The following is a 25,383-nucleotide window of genomic DNA, read 5'->3' as shown; positions in this document are numbered from 1 at the left end:
CCCCCCACCTGGCGCAATGTCTTTGAGGTCTCTCCCTTGGCATTCTTTCTCAGTCAGGTCCACAGAGGATGTTTTGGGGTGTTTGGGGTTGCTCGGAGATTGCCTAAAAGCAGCAGTACACAGGTGGGACTGGAGTGTTTTGTTTATTTCAGCTTGGCCAGCCGAACATTTCAAAAGAACTTGCCTTGGGCCAACAAGACGGCTCAGTAGGTAAAGATACCAGACACCTAGCCTATGGTTCTGAGTTCAATACCTGGGACCCATGTAGTATGTAAGAGATCCTTGTGAACACAGATAAGGAAGCTTGCCTCTTCAAAGAAAGATGGGAAACGATATAGTTTATGACCTGGTGATTCTTTGCTATCTATAAGACCAGGCTTCACCCAAAAACCACAGAATATTGTATTTGTTTATTCCAGGCCTTTTCCCACCAAACCTTGAACTTTGCTTCTCGGTTCATAAAATGTATCCTTGTGGGAGGTGTCACTCGTACTTTACAACAGCCTAAGTGACTTCTATGTTATTTTAGGGCCAAGCCAATCCTGACTCCCACAGACAATATGTTTACCTCAGCCATTCTCCCTAGAGCCTTAGCTTGATCACTGTTTCTAAGTCAGTGGAACTCATCTTTATGAAGACTCCACACATACTTTGCAAACAGTTTCAATATAAACATATCTTAAGTTCTGTTATACAAAGAGTAATGGACGCCTTTAATCCCAGCACTCGGGAGGCAGAGGCAGGCGGATCTCTGTGAGTTCGAGACCAGCCTGGTCTACAGAGCTAGTTCCAGGATAGGCTTCAAAGCCACAGAAAAACCCTGTCTAGAAAAACCAAAAAAAAAAAAAAAAAAAAAAAAGGGTAGTGAAGTTAATTGTCATCAGGAAACTTTTTTCCAAAATGGTGCTGTGCTTAAATATGGCTAAAACATACAGTCTGATGTCAGACTCAGAAAGTTTGAAATCGGTGATGGCTAACAAAAGTTAAACTGAGTCGAGTTTCATTCTTTCCTTGAACTCAGACTGTTCCACTGCTGCCCATAGAGATTGCAAGGACCCCCAGGGGACCCACATGGTAGAAGGAGAGAACCAACTCTTGAGAGTTATCCTATGACTTCACAAGCATGCCTTGGCATATGTGTGCATGTACACACACACACACACACACACACACACAAAACCACATTGTAAATTTTTAAAAAAGTACTACTTTCAAACTGACTTTCCTCATGACATCCCATGCTTTCACAAAGCATGAGCAGAATGATCCCCAAGATTCATATGTTGTGGTATTTTGAATGTAGCTGTCCCCATAAGCCCATAGCAAGTGGCGCTATTAGGAAGGTGTGGCTTCGTTGGAGGAGGTATGATCTTATTGGAGGAAGTATGTCACTATGAGGGTGGACTTTGAGGTCTCATATATGCCCAAGTCATGTCCAATGCCACAGTCAACTTCCTGTTACCTGCAAGATGTAGAACTCTCAGCTCCTTTTCTCCAGCACCATGTCTGCCTGCAGGCTGCCATGCACCCCACTCTGATGATGATAATGGACTGAACTTCTAAGTATATGTTTTCCTTTCTAAGAATTGCCTTGGTCATGGTGTCTCTTCTCAGCAATAGAAACCTTAACTAAGACATCCATTTACCCAAGTGTAGTAATAGGAGCGGTGGGGCTGGGTCCCCAGCACCCCGGCCGCCTGGCTAGCTTATGCCCCGAAATAACAACACACAAATTGTATTCTTTTAAATACTGCTTGGCCCATTTCTATCTAGCCTCTTCTAGGCTAATTCTGATATCCCGATCAACCCATCTCTAATAAACTGTATAGCTCCGGTCTTACCAGGAAAGATTCAGCATGTCTGACCTGGCGGCTTGCTTCATCGTGTGCGTCTGCCCGGGAGAGCAGAGCATGGCCTCTCTGAGAGGAGCTGCATGGTTTCTTAGCTCACTTCCTCTTCCTCCCAGCATTTTGTTCTGTTTACTCCTCCCACCTATGTTTTAACCTATGAGGGCCAGCCAAGCAGTTTCTTTATTTTTTAACCAATGACCTTCCTCCATCACCCAAGTTAATCCATCTGGTGCCGCTGGTATCAGTTGTACCATGATACCTTCCTTCTTCACCATCAGAACAATCACTGCAGAGCATTTGGTTACAGCCAGGAATCAGATTTGCATGGACCTCAGTACGCAGGTCAGAACCCTTCCTGAGACACGTGTATCCTAGTATCTCTGTCAATAAACAGTCTGACTCAACCCAAGAAACTGTGCCAGAGAAAAATGACAACTGCCTCAACTCTTGCCCAGCCCTGCATGTGACACACCCAAACCTGACCCTTACTAGGATGCACACAGAACTAGCCACCTAAACTCCCTCAGAAGAACCCAGTCATTGGCCCAAGGCTCCTCCCTGACATTTCCCCCTGTGGTAATAGCAATTCTTAGAGGCATTTGATTCATAAATAAAATGAGTAATGAAAGACGAACTCAATCTTGGTACCTCCCTGCTGATTCCGTGAAGTTCTTCAGCGATGGGGAAGTAATCCGTGAGGGAACAATAGGATGTGTTCAACGTCCCATCCAGGAGCTTGCACTCCACCCAGGTGAGGCTAAGGATGTGCATGTTCAGGGTACCCAGAGGCAAACTCACGTATACCAACTACCTTTCAACCTTTTAAATTAGTGGAGATCACTTTCGTGGCAAGGTGAGAGAATTCTGAGGCAGAGGCACACTCCAGTAGCCAATCACAGAATACTGACATCTCTAAAAAGCCACCAGAAGCTGTAAGCCAGGGCTAGGCAGAGAACAGATTCAGACACCATGGAGGGTACCAACCCTGAATGACATCCTGATCTCTGACTTCCAGCCTCCACACTGAAACAGAAAAGTGTCTGTTGGTCAAAGCCACTGAGTATGGGATGGTTTATTGGAACAGCCCTAGAAAAATGGTGGAGTCCTTAACCCAAGAAAGACGGAGGGCTTATTTATTCAATGCCACTCTCCAGAGACCCGGAACGTCAGCCCCAAATGTACAGAAAGAACTGGTGATGAGGCCATAATTTCCTGAAGGAAACAAGAAGGTGGCTCATGGCAAGGCAGGAACTGAGTCCTCTGAGGAAGGAGGACAAGGTACCAACAAAGCTAATGACCTTGGATGACTGACAAGCCACCTGGATGATTAAATGGCAAAAATGATCAATGACAGCAAACAGGTCAAGACTATGTTTCTAGAGAACCTAAAAGAGCCAGAACAGGGAGGGGTGTGTAGAGACATCAAATGGAAAGACACCGACCCAAACACTCACAGCTCAGGCTTTAACCTCAATAGCACTGTGATGACGTTAGGAGAAGGAACAACACAGTGTGAGCTGCGTGAATCATCACGGGGCTGGACGGACACCAATGCCACCTGAGGCTGCATTGACAAAGATAGCAACGAAAGTCTGGGGAGGGTACAGGAAAGTGGCAGACGATTCCAGACCTAAAGGGATACCCATCCTTGGTGCTAGGTACCAGATGGTGGTAGGGAAGAGAGGTATCCACAGGGAAACAAAGATTCAGTAGGAACGACTGCTCTTCTGAACCCCTAAAGGACAGACCAGTGTGGGGAAAGTCCGGCTTCATAAAAGGGAAATTTTCTGGTGAGGGCAGTGGCTCCAGTAGCCTAGAGTGGAGGGGGTGGAGGACCTGCAGTAGCATAAGGGGCAGAAGGGGAAGGGGGGTTCAAAAGCCCCTGGCGCCCTGTGTCAGCGCTGCCCAGCCCCCTCCTGTGATCTACCTCATCTTCTCGGGCCCAAACCACTCTGAACAGATGGGTGTTACATTTGGCCAAGACTGTTTCCAACGGCAATTCCAAATATAAGCCCAAGAACATTCCAGGCCTTCTGTGCTGGGGTTATTTTAGAAGCCTGCTGGTGCAGCTTTGTAACTGCGGGCCTGCGTGAGGGCCAGACATGCCTTGTCAGTGTACCCCACTTCTGTGGAGCACAGAGGAGCGTCCTGAAACCCTAGGAGAGGCACTTAGAAGGGTGTGTTCATGGGTAAAAGAGGGCTCCCTCTTAAAATTACCACATATTCTCACAGAGACAGACAATGCCTCGCCATATAATACTTGGGTGGGGGCCTCAATGCCACGACTGCTCAATTAAGGGGTTCTGCTCTTCGTTAGCACAAACCAGAGGTCGGCATACTGATAACAGTTAAAGTGGGATCTGGGCTAGGGTGTGGCTCAGTGACTGAGCACTTGGTTGGCGTCCATGTATGAGACTCTCTGTTCTCCCCGCCTCCACAGTTTGCGGGGGGGGGGGGTAAATCAATTGCTGGTCCCTCGGCTTTGTGAAGGCCAAGTCAAGTTAGCCTCTGTAATCCCCCCATTTCCAGCCTGTGACTGTTTATGAAGGACTTGCAGAGGCTCCATGGTAGGCACAGTGTGCATGTTCTTATTCTGTACCCCACAACCACCCCATGAGATCCATACCCCATCCCAGAGGAGATTGGAGTTAAGACAGATTCAGGGGCTCACCCCAGGTCACACATCCCAGAAACAAATCAAGGTTCACCTGGCCCCGAAGCCCATAGGCCCCACAGTCCCTCCCAACTTCAGGTCGGAGACAAGACAGTGGCTCACCAAGGAGGATGCCAGCCATTTGAGTCAATGGTTTGAGGATATTATTTGATGTCTCTATCACTTTAGGTGCATAGTGATTTGGAAGCACGAGGCAATTTTGTTCTGGAGCGGCTTAATAAGTCACAAGAGACTGATAAAAAAAATTACAACGGGTGACAGAGCAGCAAACAAACATGGGGATGAAACAAAAAATGGCACTGCCATCGTCACAAAAAGCCAATGTGTTATGGTGCGTCACCACGCTCATCTACAAAAATGATAACAGCGATAAATGGGTGTTCTGGAGCCCATTGCACACCGCACACACTGCGGTCACTTGTCACTCGGACAAGCTAATGGGGCTCGCATCGCTCAGTAGCTGTCAGCAGTGTTTGTTGCCAAGACCTTCAATAGGTCCCTTCATCACCTTCCCTCCACACGGGGACTCTGCAAATCCAAGCTCCAGATCACTAGTTTGGTGAAACCTCTCTGCACCGGGTTTCTCCTTTCGTAGCACTTTTTCTCTCTCGTAGCCCTTCCATAGCCATATATAAGCACACCCCATAGGATTCAGTCATTGACAGTGTGCCAAAGACAAGGTTGTACAGCCATCACCATGATCTAGTACCAGAGCATGCTCCCTACCTAGCATGTGACAACTGATTTTAACAGGCAGGGCCATGTCAGAAGTCACATGATCGGGGGCTGGAGAGATGGCTCAGAGGTTAAGAGCATTGCCTGCTCTTCCAAAGGTCCTGAGTTCAATTCCCAGCAACCACATGGTGGCTCACAACCATCTGTAATGAGGTCTGGTGCCCTCTTCTGGCCTACAGACATACACACAGACAAAATATTGTATACATAATAAATACATTAAAAAAAAGATTTCTTCCTTGACCCAGGTGTGGTTCAGTAGTTGACTGTTCAGTTTCCATGAGTTTGTCGGTTATCACAGTAACATTAAGCCTGCTTCTTCACTACCCTGGAACAATATACAGTAAAGATCACTCAATCTTTATTTTCTAAGTTGACATTAAACTATTTGAGAGATTTGCAATGGGTTTTTGATCCTACTGCACGTACTGGCTTTGTGGGAGCCTAGGCAGTTTGGATGCTCACCTTACTAGACCTGGAGGAGATGGGAGGTCCTTGGACTCCCCACAGGGCAGGGAACCCTGACTGCTCTTAGGGCTGATGAGGGAGGGGGAGTTGATTGGGGGAGGAGGAGGGAAATGGGAGGCGGTGGCGGGGAGGAGACAGAAATCTTTAATAAATAAATAAATAATAATAAAAACTATTTGAGAGAACACTAAAAAAAAAAAAAAAAAAAAGAAGAAGAAGTCACATCATCCAGCTCAGAGGCATGCAGTAAGTCATAGCCTTCTAGGTCAGGCTAAGTACAACTGTTGATGGCTTCACCTCGGAATGTCCCTTCCAGGGTCTGCTCCGTGCTCCTTCCTCCAGCGACTGCTCCATGCTCCAGACTTCTCAGAGATACATTCTGAGAAAGGGTCCAAGACCAACACTAATGTAGCGGCCATCAGTAGTGCTGATTTCTCTTGAGCTGGTCCTCCCCAAAACACTGTCCTCCTCCCTGACCTCCACGAACCACCCCCTCCACCTGACAGCGTTTCTATCATTGGCTGCATTTCCTCATCCAAGAGCCCCTGAAAGGCCGGGACACTTTTACATTTCAAATAACTTTACACCCCCGTCTCCCGGTGCTGTAGCCACGCAAGGGTCGTAATAAATGGAACACCGAGATGGTCGCCAGAGAAGCTGGCCTCGTTATTCTCCATTTGCCAGCATCCACATTCTAATCACGGATCAATAGCTTCCCAGACTCTGATATGACGCATCAATAATCATTATAGAAACTTTTCCTACATGGAAAAAAAAATGACCATTTGTTGCAGCTTTAAAGAAGGTCTCTGTCTTCCTGAATTACAGACTGCAAAGACTATCATGAGCTACCACAAGGCAGGACTGGCCAGGACAAGTTACTTGGAGGATCGTCTAGCGTCACTTTAGGCCAGACAGGTAACCCAGAGGAGGCACACATTATCTAAGTAAGGACATCTAGATCAGAGATGTCACACTTCTAAGTGACACAAGAGTCCTTGTCGGCTGGGACTCCGAACAGGCCTCTCCCCTCCTCGCGGCGCCCAAGGCTCCTTGAGCACAGGTGGGTTCTGTGTCTACCTCCGCCTCTTCCAGTGCGTCCATCACACCAGTGTTCACCGCATGGGGACAAATCCTCTGGTGACATTACACGTCCTCCTGGCATCCCTGAAACACAGGGCTTACACATCACCTCTCGCAACTCACACGTGATCCTGACGGCAGAAAGAGATCCTAAGCAGGGGAGAAAATCAGGAGGCTCCAAGCCAGCCTAGGTCATTGCGAAGGGGTGGCTGCCACACACTAAGACTGGCTAATAGGTGACATACACTGACCTCTCCTACATCACAGCTACAGAATGCTTAGGTGTGACAAGTCTGGGCAGTCCTCCAGGCTACCCAGAGCCCACTCCCAGAGCCCAACCCATTAGGACATCCCTCTATTCTCAGAAACTAAACAACACGTTTCTTGCCCCAGGGTGTCTCCTGCACTGTCCCCCCCCCCCCCCCATTGAATTGCCCTTTGCAAACAACCTCTCTTGGAATACACTGCATGGCCAATGGGCTCGCAAATGTACCCTCAAGACAGACAGTTTGTAAGCTGAGGGACTCAAGTCCCTTACCTGGTGGCCACCCCAGATAGTCTTCACACAGCACCCCAACAAAGACACAAACTGTTCTGTGGTGTGACTACTGTAAGTGACTCCCCCTTGCTCAACAGTCTGAAGCCAATGCTTCCAGGCCTGGAAAGGCCCAGCTGGGAGGAGGGTTTTAGCAGCAAGTGATCTCTACCTCAGACAAAGGAACTACAACCACTAGGGTACTTACTTCCCTGGGCCAGCTCCCTTCCCTAGCTCCTTCCCTAGTTCAGACTTTGCTCCCATAGATGCTGAGGTAAGTGAGCAAGGCCAGTCTGGGCTCAGTCCCTCATCTCATCTTTACTGTCCACACAACTTTGCAAAACCAGAAATCTCTCCTCCTTTTCCAGAACTTTTTCAGGGATAGCAGAACTATCCCTGTTTGGCTGAAAGACCCACTTTACCCAGGAGAAACCCCCAAAGAATTCACATCCAGTAACTAATGGATGGGAAATACCCCAACAGGGAACCATGCTAAAGGACAGACAATTACAGCCCCAAGGAACCGTTGTGCAATCTAATATCTCTGTAGGATGCATCAGAGATCCCCCCCTTCCTCTGCGGGTCTTATCTTCACATCCCTCTCTCAGGGTGGCTTGAGAATCCTGCTTGCTGCACACGAAAGTGGCCTTCAGTGTCCATACTAGCATTGATCCACCACAGCAGAGGAACCCTTGGCTCCGTGAGACCCAGATGTGATGGCTACTTGCTCATCATGGAGAAGTAAGAAATATAAGGTGGGAAATCCATCACTGCACCTGCGCGTGTGCCACAACCACCCTCTCACTTGCTGACAAAGCTCAGGGAGGCAATGTCTGAGCAGGGCATGACACAGAACTCAGGTGAGCAGGTGCACTGATTTCACCCAAGTCTGTGCTCACACCTCCACTAGCCATGGGCTCCAGGAAGCAGATGGATGGTTTAGCATCACCTGTACACGGCGCCTTCGGCGCATAGAGGGTACTCAATAACATTTGATGAATGAATGTTAAGCATGATTGTTTAATTAAATAACAGCCCCCTTCCCGCATTTCACTGATGAGGAGCTAAGGCACAGATAGCTTAAGTTTCTTGCCCCAGAGAGCAAAACCTTCAGGTGGCAGAGCTGGGATTCTGAAGCAAGCTGTTTGGGGACCCAGGGGATGGTCTTTCTGGGGCACTATCCACTTACACATCTGCACACACACTCAGTGGTAGAAGCTGCTCCCTATCTACATACCTCCACACATTCTGCAGACTGATGGGGACTCAACCAAGCCTACGTCTCCATCCAAATGCTTAGCCTCGGGGCTGGAGAGATGGCTCAGTGGTTAAGAGCATTGCCTGCTCTTCCAAAGGTCCTGAGTTCAATTCCCAGCAACCACATGGTGGCTCACAACCATCTGTAATGAGGTCTGGTGCCCTCTTCTGGCCTGCAGACGTACACACAGACAGAACATTGTATACATAATAAATAAATAAATAAATAAATAAATAAATAAATATTTAAAAAAAAAAATGCTTAGCCTCACTCTTCGTGTGCTCCCCAGGAGTGTGGGCAACAACTTCATCTAACACCTCCTTCCTTCCTAGTTTATATGTAGATTATTTATTTAACCAGTCCAGGGGGTTGCTATAAAGTCAGTTTATATAAGCAGATGAAGAAGTTCCCCAGGTTTCAAAGCCCAAGGGATTAGGGTCAAGACGGAAGACTACTAAACCAAGTGGAGCTCTTCTTCCCTGTAAGCCCATCTCAATGAACTGTGGGAGCACCCATTCTTCCTCAATGGTCATTTCTGGACATCGTGCTTTGACTAGATGGAATTAAAAGCAAAACTGGAGACACTATAAAAGCCTTAATAAATGGTGCAGGGCCCTTCTCCTCATGTCCCTTGAACAGAAGAGGAATGTGACAGGGCAAGGGAACCAGCACCTTCCTCACGAGCCATTCCTCAGATAGAATGGGAGAGATGGAGTGTCCCTGAGTTAGGAAACAAACTCTATTGGTCATCTCACAAACAATTAAAAAAAAAATAACTGGACCATTTCAGAGAAGGATTAAATGAAGACAATTTCTGCTTGTCTGTTGATGGCTTGTTTTTAATTAAGTGGACAATTTAGCCCAAGAATTCATTAGTTCTCAATTGTTGCAGTCTCTTACAGAGAGAGACTCAGAACACGAATTTGTGGCTGGTGTCTTTGCCATTCAAATCACCCCACAGACTTCTTTGCATTATTCCTCTATCTTTCCCCAGGGTGGGGGCTGGACTTCATGCTTCTGTCTTTTTCTGGGAACCTAAATGTCATTAGAGTGAGCCTCCTCCAATCCCAGCACGTTCAACCCCCTCTGCCTTTAATCTATGAACAGAAATAAAGGCTGTGACTCAGAAACTCCTAAGGACCCTCCTCCCCTCCAGTGAATTCATAGAATTTAATGAACAATCTGGACCAATCCAACTCGCAGGGAGCAGCCCAAAGCATCTCCCACGTGCAGAAGCCAAGGCCAAAGAATAGCTAAAGTGGGCCAGAGGCCCAGGAGCCAGTTCAGCTAATGAGGACTTGGGCTCTAGTGTTTGTTTCTTCAAGAGTAACCTAAACATACAATATTTATCATTCTTTCTGGTTGAGTCAGGGAAGAAGCTGAGCTGGCCACTTCAGATAGGCCATCAGCTACGGGTTTTGAAAAGGCGAAATCCCCATCGTTGCGTATTTTTTTGGTCATGTTTCAGAAGCAGCAAACAGCTGCTGCTCTCGCTAACTCAGCACGTGACGGCCTCCTGCAGGCGCTGGAGCTGGCATCGAGCTGAAGTTACTCTTCTCTAAGGCTACAGGGAAGGCTCCAAGTTCCCAAGCACCGGTGAGAGACAAACACCCAGAAGAGTGGCAGGACCAGGGGAGCTGTCTGTGACACACAAAACCTGGCAACAGTAACTAGATGTCAGACCAGCCTGCTGCATCAAAAGGGATCTGCTATCCGACGTCTCCCTTGCTGCTTTGATGACATTATCAGCCATGTTGGAGAGCCTAGTGGGCAGGGATTGAGCGCCACCTCCGGTCAAGTCAGAAAAGAACAGGGTCTGTGATCCAGCAGCCCTGCAGAAACCCAGCTCGGCCACAACCACGTGAGTGTGAGAGCGACTCAGTCTCCCTCCCAAGCCATCGGGTGGGACCCCAACACTAACAGACACCTTAACCCCGAAGCAGAAAACCCAGTGACAAGGCATTGAGACCCCTGATCCCCAGCAACTCTGAAATGGTAAGTGGGCAGAAGCTATGACATTTTGAAGCAGTTTGTCACACTGCTAGCTACCTAATGCTGCAGGCCACCTACCTAACACATGCCACTGCTAGGTACCCCTTCCCCGATCCCAGTACTATCACATTGGTTACAACATGGTCGATACCTGCAGCCCTGGACCGCTACCACAGCTTGCCATTCAACAACTAGGCACTGAGTACAGCACTTAGCGTGCGGTAAGGGGTGCTTCCCTTGATGGAATATTTGTGTTAAGCTGAGGGCGAGGGAGGCTGAAAGCTTTTGCCTTTGGTTTCTGGCAGAGATTATGTGTACCTTAAAAACAAGCAAGAAGAAAACACAGTGGGCCAGTTGAACCTCCTGCAAAGTGGTGGCACACGGCCGGGCCAAGAAGGCAGATAGAGCAGATTCTACTTCTGGCCATGAATCTGAGCTTGGGCTCAGTTTCCGAGTGCTCCTGTCCTCAGAAGTGGATGCACAATTCTAGGAAAGAACACTCTGGGGGAAGATGCGTCCACTCTCCATCAAGAAAACATGTTGTAGTGGCATTTCAAATGTATTTTAATAAATAAAGACAGCCTGAAGATCTGAGAGTTACACAGTTCCACTGGTCAGCCTTAGAGTCCAGGTTATGGTAACACACACCTTTAATCCCAGTAGCCACACTATTTGCCATAGAAATGGGGCGGTTCATGCTTTTAATCACGGTGGTGCACACCTTTAATCCTAGTCCTAGGGAGGATTATTAAAATGGGATGAAACAGCTCTCAACACACAGTCTCATTCTGAGATTCTGGGAGGCAGGATCGCCATTTCAGACTGAGGTTGAGGTAAGAGCCAGGGGCTGGCTATTTTGCTTTCTGTATCTTCAGATTGAACCCCAATTTCTGACCCTGAGTTTTTATTAATGGTGCTTCATTTGATGCCCAACTTTTTGTGGCATAAGTTTACAAAAAAGCAATTTGCCTGAGGCTTTTTAGGTACCAGCCCAGGCCAGGGCTGGTACTGGAATTCCAGCTCCAGGAATCGGAACCCTACCTGGGTTTGGGAGAAAAACTAATGCTCCCAGCTCCCATCTGCCCCAGCTTAGCTTCCATATAAAGATGGAAAACACACAGGGCATCTGGATACTGTATATTAGTATGTTGTCTTTGAATTGTTTGAGTGCTGTGGAAGGAACAACAGCTGCTCAAGGACATTTGATTATTAATGTTGCTGAATTAATGCAACCCGTATATTTTGAAAATGCCGTGATTTCAAATTTTAAGTCAAAAGATATGTTACTTTGGAGAAGAGGTTTTGCTTTTATTTACACAGGAAATGAGAGGCTGTGGATTCATTCTGGGTTAAGAAAAATAAGGTTTGATAGAGGAAGACCCCTGGAAAATCTGTAGTGGGAACAGATGACCCAGATGATCTAACGTGTCAGAGCAACATTTGTTACAGTTCTGAGTTCTGAGTTCAACATCCACAACAGCTTCAAGACTGCTAGCTGAGATGATCCAGCCTCACAGAGTACTCCAGTAAGTCGACTGAGACACTGGCACTGGGTGGTATTCCAAGCATAGGAAACCTCAAATCCCGCCCCCACAGTGACACACTTCCTCCAACAAGACCATGAGTGGTTTAAATATAATTTGCCCACATAATCTCATAGGAAGTGGCACTATTAGAAGCTGTGACTTTGTTGGAGTGGCTGCCTTGGGAACCACATGAAATGACTACCCCATATTGTGGACCTAGAAAACCACTGTGTCCCAGGCTGCTCCAGAGATATTGTCCTCTGTCCAATAATCTAAAGGAAGAACTGGGAACCTTCTAGAGCCTTATGAGGTTTTGAAAACCCAGCTCACCAGTGGGAGGGGCAGGCATGTGCTCTCAGGCAGTCATGATAGAGGCTAGACAGCATACTGCACACACAGATGCATGCACATAGCACACGTGTGCATGACAGAAGCTTCAAAGAATACACAGAAAAACCTAACAGCTATCTACATGGGAGATCATACATGGCCTGTTTCCTTTATAGTTTCCGACACATTCCCTTAACGCGTTTACAATAAACAGTTATTGTTATAGTCTGAGGAAGAAATCAGATAGGCATTTCCTAGGACTGCAATCACAAAGCGCCACCCAGGACAGGAACTTCTTCATCTGTCATTCAGAAAGCTAGATTTGTGAAATGTAGGTGTTAGCATGGCTAGCTTCTTCTGAGGTCCCATGCCTCTCCCCCAGCTTTTAGGAAGTACAGCAATCCTTGGTATCCCTTGGCTTGTAGCCACATCCTTCAATCTCTTCACAAAGTAAATTCCCTAATCCATCTGCAAAGGCCCAATTTCCAGATAAAGCTACAGGATTTAGAATTTCAGCAGATCTTATTTGGGGCAGGGATCATAATTCAACCCATAGGAAAACACAGAAACTAAGAAACAAAGGGCTGCAGGCCTTGTCTTTAAATACCAGGTAGCTATCATAGTTTGAAATGGTTAGATTGGATTGTGTGGCTTCCAGGAGAGTAAATGAGAACAAGATGTGGATAAAAGACAGTTGATCTCCAGACAGGAAGCTGAGCTGTTCCTAGACTTGAGTGGCAACCCCTTGTTCCTGAAAAGATGGCATTTGGATGGCACAGCAAACTAAGTGTTGTAAAAGGGTCCTGACGGTCTACAGCATATACAGCATTGCCACCCGGGTACTGTCTGATCAGCTGTCCCAGCTCTGCTCCATCCAGACCTGGGCAAGTCCTGACCTTATCAGAGGCAGAGCAACCTGTCAGTCATTTCCCCCTTCTTCTGTTTCCAGAGAAACTGGAGGCAGAGGGTACATGTTCAGAGCTGCACAGAGAAAGGACCCAACAACTAAGATTCTGGGAGTCAGAGCACAGAGAATCCCAACACACCCATACCTGACACCAAGGGTATCCCCAGCCCTAACAGCACCTGTATCCTCTGTCCCTTGGTCAGACCCATCAGAGGCTAGCACCCACAGACCGCAGTCAAAACTGCTGAGAAAATAGGCCACGATTTGTTTAAATACAGAGAGGATTGCCCTAAGAATAACATTTATGTAAGAAACAGCAGTAATGTAGCAAGTTAAGCTTGTTTATTATTTTTCTTAAACAGGCAAATCTTCTCTGTGATGGGATGGAGACACTGCTCCAAAAAGCCCTTTTCACCCAAAATGCAAAGCGTGGCACCGCCCGCCCCCACTCACCTCTCCACAGGGTCCCTGAGCATAACAATGAGCTTGGCTTCAGGCTGAAAGGCGTGAATGAAGTCTTGAGTCAGGAATGGTGGCTCACCGTCTGTGCTGTTGTCATAGAAGAAGGTCCAGGCATTGTTATCCCACATCGTAGAGGCGCTGGCCTCTCCTGCAAACAGACAGGGAGCAGATGCTGGGCCAAAGAGTATGGGCTCCCACTGTGAGCCAGAAGCCAAGCCTGGCTTCTGTGCCTTCCTCTTGAATAGCCATGACCAGCAAGCTTATAGGTCATTGTTAGCAGATGGGGACTCATCCAGGGATCTGATGAGAAGACAAAGGGCACCTACCTACCTCTGTCGTGCCGCCAACACCTCCACCCCCACCCCCAGCTTCTTCCTTCAGGAAGAGCAGAAATACAACCTTTACTAACACTTAGGACCTCAATTTCACAATATTTGGCTTTGTTGCAGCTCATAGCTCTGTGGCATTTTTAAGGGCCCACTGAGAATCTATTAGACGGTTTCCTTCAGAATGTGTCAGGAAAAGAGGCATCTGCCGAAGCCGACCCTCAGTGGGAAGTCGGACGTGGTTCACATCTATCTTTTCTTGGATCCATAACAGCTAGTCACAGGGCACAATCTGGGACCAAATGGGAGGAAGGCTTTGCCAGAAGCCCAGGGGGTCTCAGCCTCAGTCCCCCCACTTGCCTACATGGCCAGCTGTCTACTGCCCACACCTCAGTCCCTGCTCTTTATCCAGTCAGTACTCTGTAGGACAGTTTAACACGGTCCTGACAGGAGGATGGAAAGAGTCAACACAGCTTTGGGGAGAGAGGTGAGGCCAAGACACAGGCACTTAAACAATAGAGACTCTTGGATAATTGAACTAATTATTGTTGTTGTTATTACTGTGTATGAGTGTGTGAATGTGTGTGTGTGTGTGTGTGTGTGTGTGTGTGTGTGTGTGGTCTGACACCTGTACTCTTAAGTGAATATGTATGTGTACCTGCTTGTGAAGACCAGAAGTCAACACGGAATGCCTCCCTCTATTTCTCTATCTTTTTGAATCTGGGTCTGTCACTGAACCCTGAGCTTGCCAATTGCCTAGACAGACTGGCCAGTAAGCCCTAGGGGTGCTCCTGCCTCCACCTCCCCAGCATTGAGATTACAGGAACACACAGGGATGCTGGAAATCCAGGTCCTCATGCTTCTGCAACAGGTGTCTTGCAGAAAAGCCATGTTCCCAGTCACATTTATCTTGTCATGTTTTGTGACTGTCTGTAGAGATGTAGAAGGGTAGGGACTCCAGGGACCTAGTGAGAGGACATCGGGCACCCACCCTTCCATAGCCACCACTACCCCAGTCTATTTCTTCAGGATGAGCAAGTCAGTCAGCTCCGCACTACCGCACTAGATTCCTGGACATGGACCATGTACATCTCAGTGTTACTCATTTAGGGACAGTCAGAGTTAAGGGGTCTTCCTGGTCAGTGATAAGCACATTATGATAGGATAGCAGGCCCTGTGGGCATACTGTGGACATGTGTGCAGACAGTAGTGAGCACACTGTGGACATGTGTGCAGACCGTAGGGAGCACACTGTGGACATGTGTGAAGCCAGCAGGCCCTATTCCGCTGCTTGGTCTGTCATCGCGTCAGGAGAACACTTCTATCCCAGCCTTCTTTCCTTTCTTAGTTCATTTTTTAACAACATGACTAAGAGAGAAAACACAAGTCAAACCTTTGGCAAGTCTACTCACCATAAAGAAGAGACTATGAAATGCAGGTGGAGACTATCACCTGAACCTGGCACTAATTCTGCCAGATCTCAAAAGGGAGCTGGTTCTAAAACCGTGCAGGCATTGGTCCATCTTCCCACCTGTCTGTCCACCCGGCCTTCATCCACCCAGAAAGCACCTGTTTGACATCAGATTCATGCCCCGCATTGTCTTGGCACAGGAGACTGATGAGGCTAACGAGAGAAACAAGACTGGCATAGATGGTCTCCTCTGAGAGGTCACCTAAAGGTCAAGAAGCCATCAGTCGCTAAGGGAGTGGACAGGGACAAGTCACCCAGGACCTTTCAGCATCCCCAGCCCCACCGAACCTGACTGCTTTAGTCCTGAGTCCCTGAGTGTCTCTTCTTCCAGAGGCTGCTAAGAAGAAGGGCCTCTTCTGACCCAAGGCCCCTCTCCCAAGCTGAGGTGACCCTTTGACCTCTGCCAAGGCCTCCATTGGGGGGAGGAGGAGTTGAAAAGGGCTGAATCACATTCCAGGGCTGGGGGAAGCAGGATCCTAAGCTGGTCTGGCAACCCCATCTTACAGACCTGTAGGCTGGGATGAAAACAAAGCCCCAAAGTGGCATAGAGCTGGCTGATGACAGAGAGAGCCAGATGCCAGCTCGTCATCTGCTTCTCCACACTGCCTGTCACACCGAGAGGCTATCCTCAGACATAGCACCAAACCTGGCTTGGAGTAGGTATCAATGTAGTATTTTTATTTCTTGTTCTTTTTGAAATAGAGCAATGACTATAAATAGGAACCCAAACGATGGCTCTCCTTTCTCATTCATTTTCTAAGTCTATTTCTTGGCTTTGGTAGGAATATTTTTAGCTCTTTCATAGAACCTGAGATTTCCCCAGAGGCATATGGTATGGGAGTCTCAGAAAAATATTAATTAGACTTATTAAATAGGGTGTTTGCACCCGAGTTGGAAATTAAAAAAAATAACTAACAGCCAATTCATATTGTAGGTATGAGTGTAAAGTACATTCCCAATAGATCCAGAGATTTTACTTATGAATTTGAAAAAAAAAAATCGATCCATCCATCAGCCCAGGCTTTGGCAGATGCCAGAATCTCCTCACAGAGGCAGGAACAGGGTCCTCACGCAAGCAGCTGGTCACAATCCATCCATCCTGCTCACCCAGAGATTCATTTGGTTTAGAGAATCAAAATGTAATGGATCCAGGAACACAAAATAGATCATTGCCTCGGGGAACCAATTTAAGTGAAATGTATGATTCAATTTCTCCGTTTCAGAAGGCGTTGGAGATAAACGCCTCGTCCCAAGCTAAATCTGATGAAAAGAGTTCCGTCTGGATGAAAGGAGTCTAGCATCTAAAGCACTGAGTTGGGGCTGGAGGTGGCGGTGCCCTGCTGTATTTGGGCTTCAGGTACTCTCACCATTTGAAAGACCGCAAAGGCTAAATTAGGGAGGAAGCTGTGAGGAGACAACTACGCTCATTTGATTAGCTGCAATAATCATCTCCTTAAGTGTACGTACCAAAATGTACATCTACATAGAAACAATTTTTTTTTTATTTCAACAAAACATTCTTGCAAATTTTTACATCAAGCCATCTCAGTTTGTTTCGTCTTCCATTGCTTTATTTGTTTGGCTTTGCTTGGTTTTGCTTTGTTGAGACAAGGTCTTGCGAAAGAGCCAAGGCAAGCCTCAAACTCAAGATTCTCCTGCCTCCACGTCCTGAGCACGTGCCATTCCGACAGCTTCATTGTGAGTGCTCAGAGGCTCTTGGGTTGCACAGTAACTCACCCCTGAGGATTGCAGAGCTCTGCTAAGACCAAGAGGAGATGCTGTGTCCTTCCCACAGTCCTTGCGTTCAGCCAAGACTAACCCCGACCAGGGCATTGTGGGAAGAAGTAAAGCACTCCTGCTCAGTTTAAGGAACAACAAAAAAATGACAACTTCCTTAAAAAGTCGTTTCAGCCATCCATGAGTCTGCACAGAATAAGCAAGCTGATTGAATGCTTCTGCTTTATAGTAGTGGTCCAGGTGGTGTGATTGTTTTACCTGGGGTAAGAATGACAGCCATGTGGGGAAGGGATTCACCTGTAAAACGCTCTGTAGGTGAGTCAGAGCTGGGCCCAGAACATGGACCAGGACCCCAAGGAGGCTGCTTCTGCCAGCTCCCCTGAAGCTACACAGAAGCTATACCTACCAATGATGATTTTGTTCATCTTGCTCTGGTCCTCTGCAGAGGCAGCCTGCAGCCCTTGATGGATCTGGTGTGCAGCCAAGTCAAAGAGGTCCAGGTAATCTTCCACAGGGTAGCGGTCTCGTAGTCCGTCCCTCAGGCGGACAATTCCTACAGGAACCGAGACGTGAGTTACTGGCCGGGTGGTGGTGGCTCACACCTTTAATCTCAGGACTAGGGAGGCGAAGGCAGGCAGATCTCCATGAGTTTGAAGCCAGCCTGGTCTACAAAGAGTGTTCCAAGATAGCTAGGGCTACACAGAGAAACCCTGTCTCAAAAAGGCAAAACAAAACAATAATTAAAAAAAATCTGAGTTACCGAAGATAACATTATCACTGATAGGGTGGTGGCCTCCTGGAGCATGACCAGAGAGGGAGGAAAAGGCCAAGGGTACCTAACCTTAGCAGCAAAAGGCTTGATGCAGATTAAGTTTTGGGAGGAGGTACAAGGGAGTGGGATGAAGAGCTCTGTCAACTGCCTGCCTGCTTCAGTATATGCATGCCTCACAAGGTAAAAGGTATTAAGGTATTACCACTGCTGGGCAGTGGCCACTTAAAAGAGGCCACGCCTACTCAAGAGGTAGAAAGGGGGACATGTGGAGGGCTAGAGTTGAGAACTGAGTCATATTTTTACCAAAAGAGACTAAAGCAGCCATGCAACAGTGGTGCCTAGGATTTGAATGGCATGCCAAACATGAAGAAGGACAAAAGAAAGGTAGCGAGGAAGCAGCCTCCTATCGCCTGCATAGTGCCTCTTTCTTCGGTGCCCCATGGTATCAGATGCTCTAATACAGATGCATTCCATCGAGCGCCCTGCTACTTGCCGAAACAGTAGGGTGAACTGATAGTGCCCCGGATGGACACGGATTATGGCATCAGCTACACATATCTGAAACTTGTTCCCTGCCTTTAACCAGCCTGTAAACATTTAAAAACATGCACTGGCGAGCACCACAGCTACCAAAGTTACTGGAAAGTAGGAAGAAAACAGTTCTGGCCAAAATAGCAAAAGATTCAAGGTGATACTGAATATCAGAAGCCCAGGCACGCTCTGTCCTTCCCTCCTTCCTGCCGGAGGAGGAGGGAGCTGGTTCTCTTTAGGGGTAACATGGGCTGTGGTGGGACAGTATGTGTTCATACACAAATCCATCAAATGCCTTAGGAAGAGGGACCTTGGCTTCTCAGCAGCTACTGCTAAACCACTCCTGAAGGAATAACAAAAGGAGAAAGTCAAACATTTGTCAGGAAAAGTTAGTCTAAGGAAAACATCTAAGATTCTCTTCCAGTGACCCGGGTCCTTTATATGGAAACTACCCTTGTGGCTCGCCCAGACTTTGGCAGACAACATGCCATGTATCACCCATTAGCTTGAGTGACCAAATGTCTCCTGGCAGAAGGAAAAGGTTATGGACAGGAAACAGTGACCAAGGGCCACAGGGTGCCTGGGGCTGGGTGGAGCAGAAACCAGCCTACAAGGAGGGGCAGAGCAGGCGGGGTCCACCGTCAACCTTGGTGACCAGGGGGAATATGTGTTCTCATTGCATTTCAAACACATGAGGTAGACAGGGCAGGTCCCTCAGTTGAGACCAGAAGCTGTGTCTCCTACAGGTGTGTTGGCTTCAGTAAAGCAGCCCAGAGCTGGGTGCCAGACACCCTAGTTCCTGGCATGCATTGATCCCTGCTAAGTTTGTATGTTAAAGTTCTCTGGGACAACTAAAACCCTCAGGAACACACACACATATACACACTCACCACCACCACCATCACCAACCCACCAATAGCAACAAATTCCCATTCTGCACCAGCCCCTTGCCCTGCACACCTAGCACTCAGCCAGCGCTCACTGGGTGTGCCTCTGCCTGTGGAATGCTGCTACGGTTTGAGTGTATCCCCCAGAGGTTCATGTGCTGGAAGCTTGGTAAGGCTGGCACCCAGGGTGGGATGGTGAGGGTCATGGAACCCTTTATAAAGCAGAGCACGGTAGAAGGTGATTTGCTTCTGGGAGCTCTGCCTGGAAAGTTTAATGCTGCTCTCTCGGAGTGACTTTGTTCCTGAGAGAGGTTTACTATAAAGCCAGGCCCCACCATGAACTTGGCCTCCGTCACCTACGGCTCGTCACATTTTCCTTTCTCTGCCATCTTGTAATGCAGCCAGCGGCCTCTCAACAGGACAGCAACAACGTGCTTTTGGGAACCCCTAGAACCATGAACCAAATACATTTCTTTCCTTCTAAGTTACCCAAACGCTGGTGTTTTGTGGTTACGCCACAAAACAGATTAACGCGACTGCCTACCGACAAGGACCCACGTCGCTGAATCTCGGTACATCTTCTCTTCAGAACCTCACGCCCATCCCTCACCAGTCATGACATGCATCCATGGAATGAGCAAGAGAAAGTGAGATCCGCCACTCACCAAAGCGCTTCCGGGTCCACCAGTGGGGCTCCTTGATGGCTGAGAATTTCACTTCTGGATGCAGCCGGAGGCGATCGTAAAGGTCAGTGGTGCCACACTTGGGTTGTCCGATGATGTAGAAGTGTGGCAGGCAGCGCAGGCGGAAGTGCTTGCCATGCACATGCGACAAGTGGCCCCAGAAGCCTTTCCGGAGGGCGTCGAAGGTGGAGCGGAAGCGCTTGGAATAGAGCACGTAGGAGTTGGTCAGGTAAGGGTCAGTGGTGTTCCTCCCAGAGAATTCCTCGTACCAACACGGACTCTTGCTGTTCGGAAGGAATTTATTGGGGATTACAGAGAACATCTGCAATCAAAGAAAGAAGGAGACAGACACAATGAAGGGCAGCAATCAGCAAGAACATGTTCTAAACGCAGAGACATAGTGACACACACCTGTAAGGCCAGCACCTTGGGAGACAGAGGCAGGTGGGTCTTTGTGAGTTCAAGGCCAACCTGGTCTACAGAGTGAGTTCCGGGATAGCCAAGCCACATAGAGAGACCCTGTCTGGAAAACAAATCTAAAGGATGGGGCCGGGGAAGTGGCTCAGCAGTTAGTGTATACTGCTGTCAGATCAGAGTTTAGTTCCCAGCTCCCCCGCCCCCACCATCGGGCAGCTCACAACCGCCTGTAACTCTAGCTCCAGGGCATTCGACTTCCACTCTGGCTTCCAGGGCACCTGCCCTCACATGCCCATACACCTACACAGGCACACACAGGCACGAGACAAAAAAAATTTAATAATCATTTTTTAAAAATACTAAATGCTGGTTAAAGTGACTTTAACCACCATGACCCCATTCCAGGCAAGAAGTACCCAAATGCAATGATGAAAAGAGATGGCCTTAAATATCTCTGATACGGCCATTCGAGACAGCAAATTCCCTCCTTGGCATGCCGTAGCATAATCACAGAACGCTGTCTAATCCCAGAGGCTGTCAGATTAATTATCTTTGCTGTAGACACCTAGGAAATGTCTCTCCTATTCCACCTGTGCCCCCTAAGATGGTGGTAGGGAAGGAAGAAGCAACCATTCTTCAAAAGCCAATCATCAATAACGACACGAGGCTACTCACATGCAATTCCTGCCTCTTGAGATCTTGTAAGTCTGGGAGCTGCCTGGTGGTGAACTCAATCCTGGCAGCGATGCTGTCAATAATGAGCTTAACGCTTGGATAGTCCTTCACATAGGAGATGTTGTTTATAGAAGGTTGGTAGTGATGCTCTTTCATGTCACTGGGGTTCTCACTGTCCATCAAGCTGGGGTTGCTGGGGAAACTTCCGTAATGGAAAGGAGATGAAATCAGAAGCTCCTGGTGAGCCCCGGAAAGGAGATAAGAAGCCATCACCAAGGTCATGATTATCAATCCAAAGACCAAGCTACATCGCTTCCCCTTCCTGAAGCGCAAAAACCCACCCCAGTTCTCATTGCCCTCAGTCCTCACTTCGAGAACGGCAAGCAAGTTCATCTGCCTACTGTCCACGCGAAACAGAATTTTGTTTTCCCCTTTGCAGGCGGGGCACACTTGATGGCCGTGATGGGGGCCTCCTTGGCAGGCGGCTTGCTGCTTGTGTGTGTCCTCAGGAAACAACTGTATGCAGCAATTGATGCAGTGCCTCATGGTAGAGCCCTTGGACAGCCTGCTTAGAGAGCCATGGACCAGCCCTCAAGGAGTTTGCTGGGAAAATGTAAGGATATCCTGTGATGACCAAAGATGGTAAAAGGCACGAGCAACAGAAACAAATGCAAAAGAGAGCAGACACCAACGCACTAGAGAACGAGGCACATTCTTTGGTTCAAATACGGAGGTCAATACAAAAAAAAAAGCAAATCCCAGTCGTCTGTTCTGCACCAGCCACGCAACACTGAAGCAGCCGCAGGTTTGGAAGCAGTTCTGCTTGTGTTTCAGGTTTTTCCCAGGGCACCAAAGAAAGTTGGAGTGGCATCCGTGGAGAGCATGGAGCCACACTGGAGATTAGAAGTCATCATGGGATCCTCATTGAGGGGTAGACTGGCATGCCTCCAGAATGTTTGCTTGTCATGGGGAGCAGACTCTTATGAATGGCAGGTGACCTAAACATAAAAAAAAAAAAAACATAAGTTGTATTGCACTGTGTGGTAACTATGACAGTACAGGAGTTGCTTCCCAGAGAAGGGCAGATGTGTAGCTGCCTCTTCCACCTGTCCATTTTAACCATACTTACTTGCTCGTAAGCAAGTCACACATCATACAAGGTAAATGGAGATGTTTAGGGTCTTTGTGCTTGGATTTAGGGTTCATTCTCTGTCACCGATTGTGACCCCAAACACCACACTTAGCATGGCTGATACACCCTTCAGGACCTCAGCCTTCACACATCCGAGCTATGACATCCCAGTATCTCAAGCTTGTGTAACTACAGTCGGTTCATGCACAGTTAGGCTTCTGCTGCTATAATGAAACACTAAGACCAAAAGCAACTTGGGGTAGAGAAGATTATTTCATCTTATACTTCTCCATCACAGTCCATCACTGAAAGAAGTCCAGGCAGGAACTCAAGGCAGGAACCTGGGGGGCAAGAACTGAAGCAGAGGCCGTGGAAAAACGCTGCTTCCTGGCTTGCTCCTTGTGGCTTTCTCAGCCTGCTTTCGTACACAACCCAGGACTGGCAGACCAAGGGTGGCACCACCCACAGTGAGCTGGCCCACACAGGTCATTCTTTAAGCAAGAAACTGCCCTAAAAACATGCCCACAGGCCAATCTGATGAAGGAGTTTTCTCAATTGAGGTTTCTCCTCCCACTTAACTGTAGCTTTTGACAAGTTGAGAGAGAGAGAGAGCGATCCAAGACCATCAGTGATTTCCAATTTGAGGCATGAATCAAGACACCATTTTTACCTCAATGATACATGTGAGGCGTGTAAGGAGGGGGATGGGAACGACGAGGGAAAGCAGAGGGAGGCAGCCTGTCTCCTCACAGCTTCTCCGTCTCTTCGCCACAGCTTAAGAAGCAAAATTTAATGAAAATTCAGCAACAATGAAATGATCGTCTTCTTCAGTCAAGTGTATCACATTTTAAAAAAAGAAAGAAAACCATCTGACTTTTAGTTATTAAGCAATTAAATCCAATGTACAGGATTCCCCCGAGCCAAGTAACACTTCGGACACTGAAGGCATTTTTCATTTTCATCATCCAGGGGAAGATGCGATTCTTAAAAATCCATTAACGTAATGCCATGGCGGTAAAGCGTATTTTTTCCCCAAATGACACTTCTTTGGAGATGTCATTAAAGGGGCAACAGATGAACGAATGAAAGAGCCTTACTTGATTTCTAGCCGCCGTAAACACCGCCACCCCCAAAACTGGCTGTGAGACAACCTCTCTGAGTTCTCATGTCTTCAGCAGTAAAATGAGAATAATAACAGTGTTTCCTTGTATCTTTTTTATTTATTTATTTTGATTTCTTGAGACAGGATTTCCCTGTACCTTTGGAGCTTGTCCTGCAGCTAGCTCTTATAAAACAGGCTGGTCTCAAACTCGCAGAGATCCGTCTGCCTCTGCCTCCTGAGCGCTGTTATTAAAGGTGTGCACCACCAACACCCGGCCTTTGTAACTTTTTAAAGATGTGACATGAATTAATGTGTGTCAAGCATTTGTATAGGCCTGACATGTGCTCAGGGACCCAGGAAATTCACAACATGATAACAGCGTCATCATTGGCCACACTGCCATCTTTAATTGCCAGTGAGTTCTAAAAGCAAGTGATATGCAGTCCCAGATGGGAGACCTGAGCCACATTCTTTCTCCTTAATTACCCAAGGGTGGTGAGCTCGCATCCCATTGTACTTGTATACACCCTAAGCAATCCTCTGTCCTCAGAGAAGCGGCGTTAACCAAGCCTTCATTACAGACTCTACATATTGGCTAGAGATCTGAACAGCCACCACCCTACAGTAGAAACTTTCATGTCACTTGGATCCAAAGCCCATGTTTTCTTGAAATATCTTGGCATCAAGTGTTGTTTCTTCCACCCACAGAGTGCCCTGCATGCTGCCAGCATTGGTACGTAAGTATTTAGAGGAGCAGAGAGCTGGACAGATTCTATACAGCTCACCACAGCAGCACTCTGTGAACCTTAATATGAAAATGAGCCTTTGTGAGTCCACAGCCAGGAATATAATAAACAAATGTTGCTTTGTGTGGGCCTGGGGGATCCCTCCAAGGAGAACTCACTTGCTATGGTAGCATGACAACCTGAGTTCAGATCCCCAGGGTCCACATCAAAGCCAGACACCTCAACCTGCACTCTGTTTCGTGGAAGATGGGAGACAGAGGCAAGAGAATTGCCAGAAGTTAGGAGGCCAACTAGCCTGTATATGTGTCCGTGAACAAGAAAGACTGCCTCGAACAACGTGGGAGACAAAGAATGACTTGTGAGGTCATCTGACCACATACATATCATGTCATGTGCCCCAAATTCACACACACACACACACACACACACACACACACACACACACACACACTCACCACATTGGTCAAGGAATTATCACTATAACCAGAAGGTCACACTGAGATGTGCTAGTCTAAGGGACTAGAGTCAGGCAGAGCCTGGGACAGCCAGAGGAACATACTTGAGGAGCGTGGGAGGAGATGCCCTGGGACCAAGCTAGGTCCCTCTCCTCCCTTAGGGCAGCTAGCAGAGCATACTGGGAGCCTCTGCTTCCAGCCTTGCTCTGTCACCCCTGACCCATTGCTTGGTACAAACAATTCTTCTAAATAAAGAAACAAAAGGGCAAGATCCCTCCTTGGGAACTCCATCCCCGAAGCCAAGAAAACATTTTTTTCACTTGTCAAAGACAGGGCCAAGGCAGGGTTTAAAATGAGGCTCCAAGCAGGGACTCAGTGGGAGGATGTTCACACCCTTCTATCTTACTGCTGGCTTAAAAGAAAGAAAACCAAACATGGACTTTGAAGCCACAGAACAAGAATGTACATCATTAGGATCCAACAGAATGGGCAGAACATTTCTAACCAAGAGCTAAGTAAATAAAGCTTAGGAATGGGGAAAGCTGATAAAGTTAATGCGGGTGGATGGGACACAGGACAGGCTCCAACATGCCTAGTGTTCCTCTTCCTAGCAGCCGTACCTCCAGCCA

The 25,383-nt window shown here is 47.7% G+C and overlaps 1 protein-coding gene across 3 annotated transcripts in view; it reads right to left on the bottom strand.

Moving 5' to 3' along the window:
• Chst15 (carbohydrate sulfotransferase 15) overlaps nucleotides 1-25,383 on the bottom strand; it is an 85,630-nt gene that overhangs the window by 17,709 nt on the left and 42,538 nt on the right. For all 3 annotated transcript variants that reach the window (XM_041667044.1, XM_041667043.1, XM_041667045.1), the window contains exons 2-5: nucleotides 21,320-22,317; nucleotides 20,210-20,549; nucleotides 17,761-17,907; nucleotides 13,812-13,968 (exon numbers count right to left, since the gene is read on the bottom strand). In XM_041667044.1, the coding sequence (XP_041522978.1) occupies nucleotides 13,812-13,968; nucleotides 17,761-17,907; nucleotides 20,210-20,549; nucleotides 21,320-21,865 (1,190 nt within the window). In that variant the 5' untranslated portion in view covers nucleotides 21,866-22,317. The remainder of the gene's footprint in view (nucleotides 1-13,811; nucleotides 13,969-17,760; nucleotides 17,908-20,209; nucleotides 20,550-21,319; nucleotides 22,318-25,383) is intronic.

Source organism: Microtus oregoni, unplaced genomic scaffold, assembly GCF_018167655.1.
Source record: "Microtus oregoni isolate MIOR12 unplaced genomic scaffold, Mior012 000016F_ref0000370, whole genome shotgun sequence".
Taxonomy (NCBI): domain Eukaryota; kingdom Metazoa; phylum Chordata; class Mammalia; order Rodentia; family Cricetidae; genus Microtus; species Microtus oregoni.
This window is presented reverse-complemented; position numbering and strand designations above follow the sequence as displayed.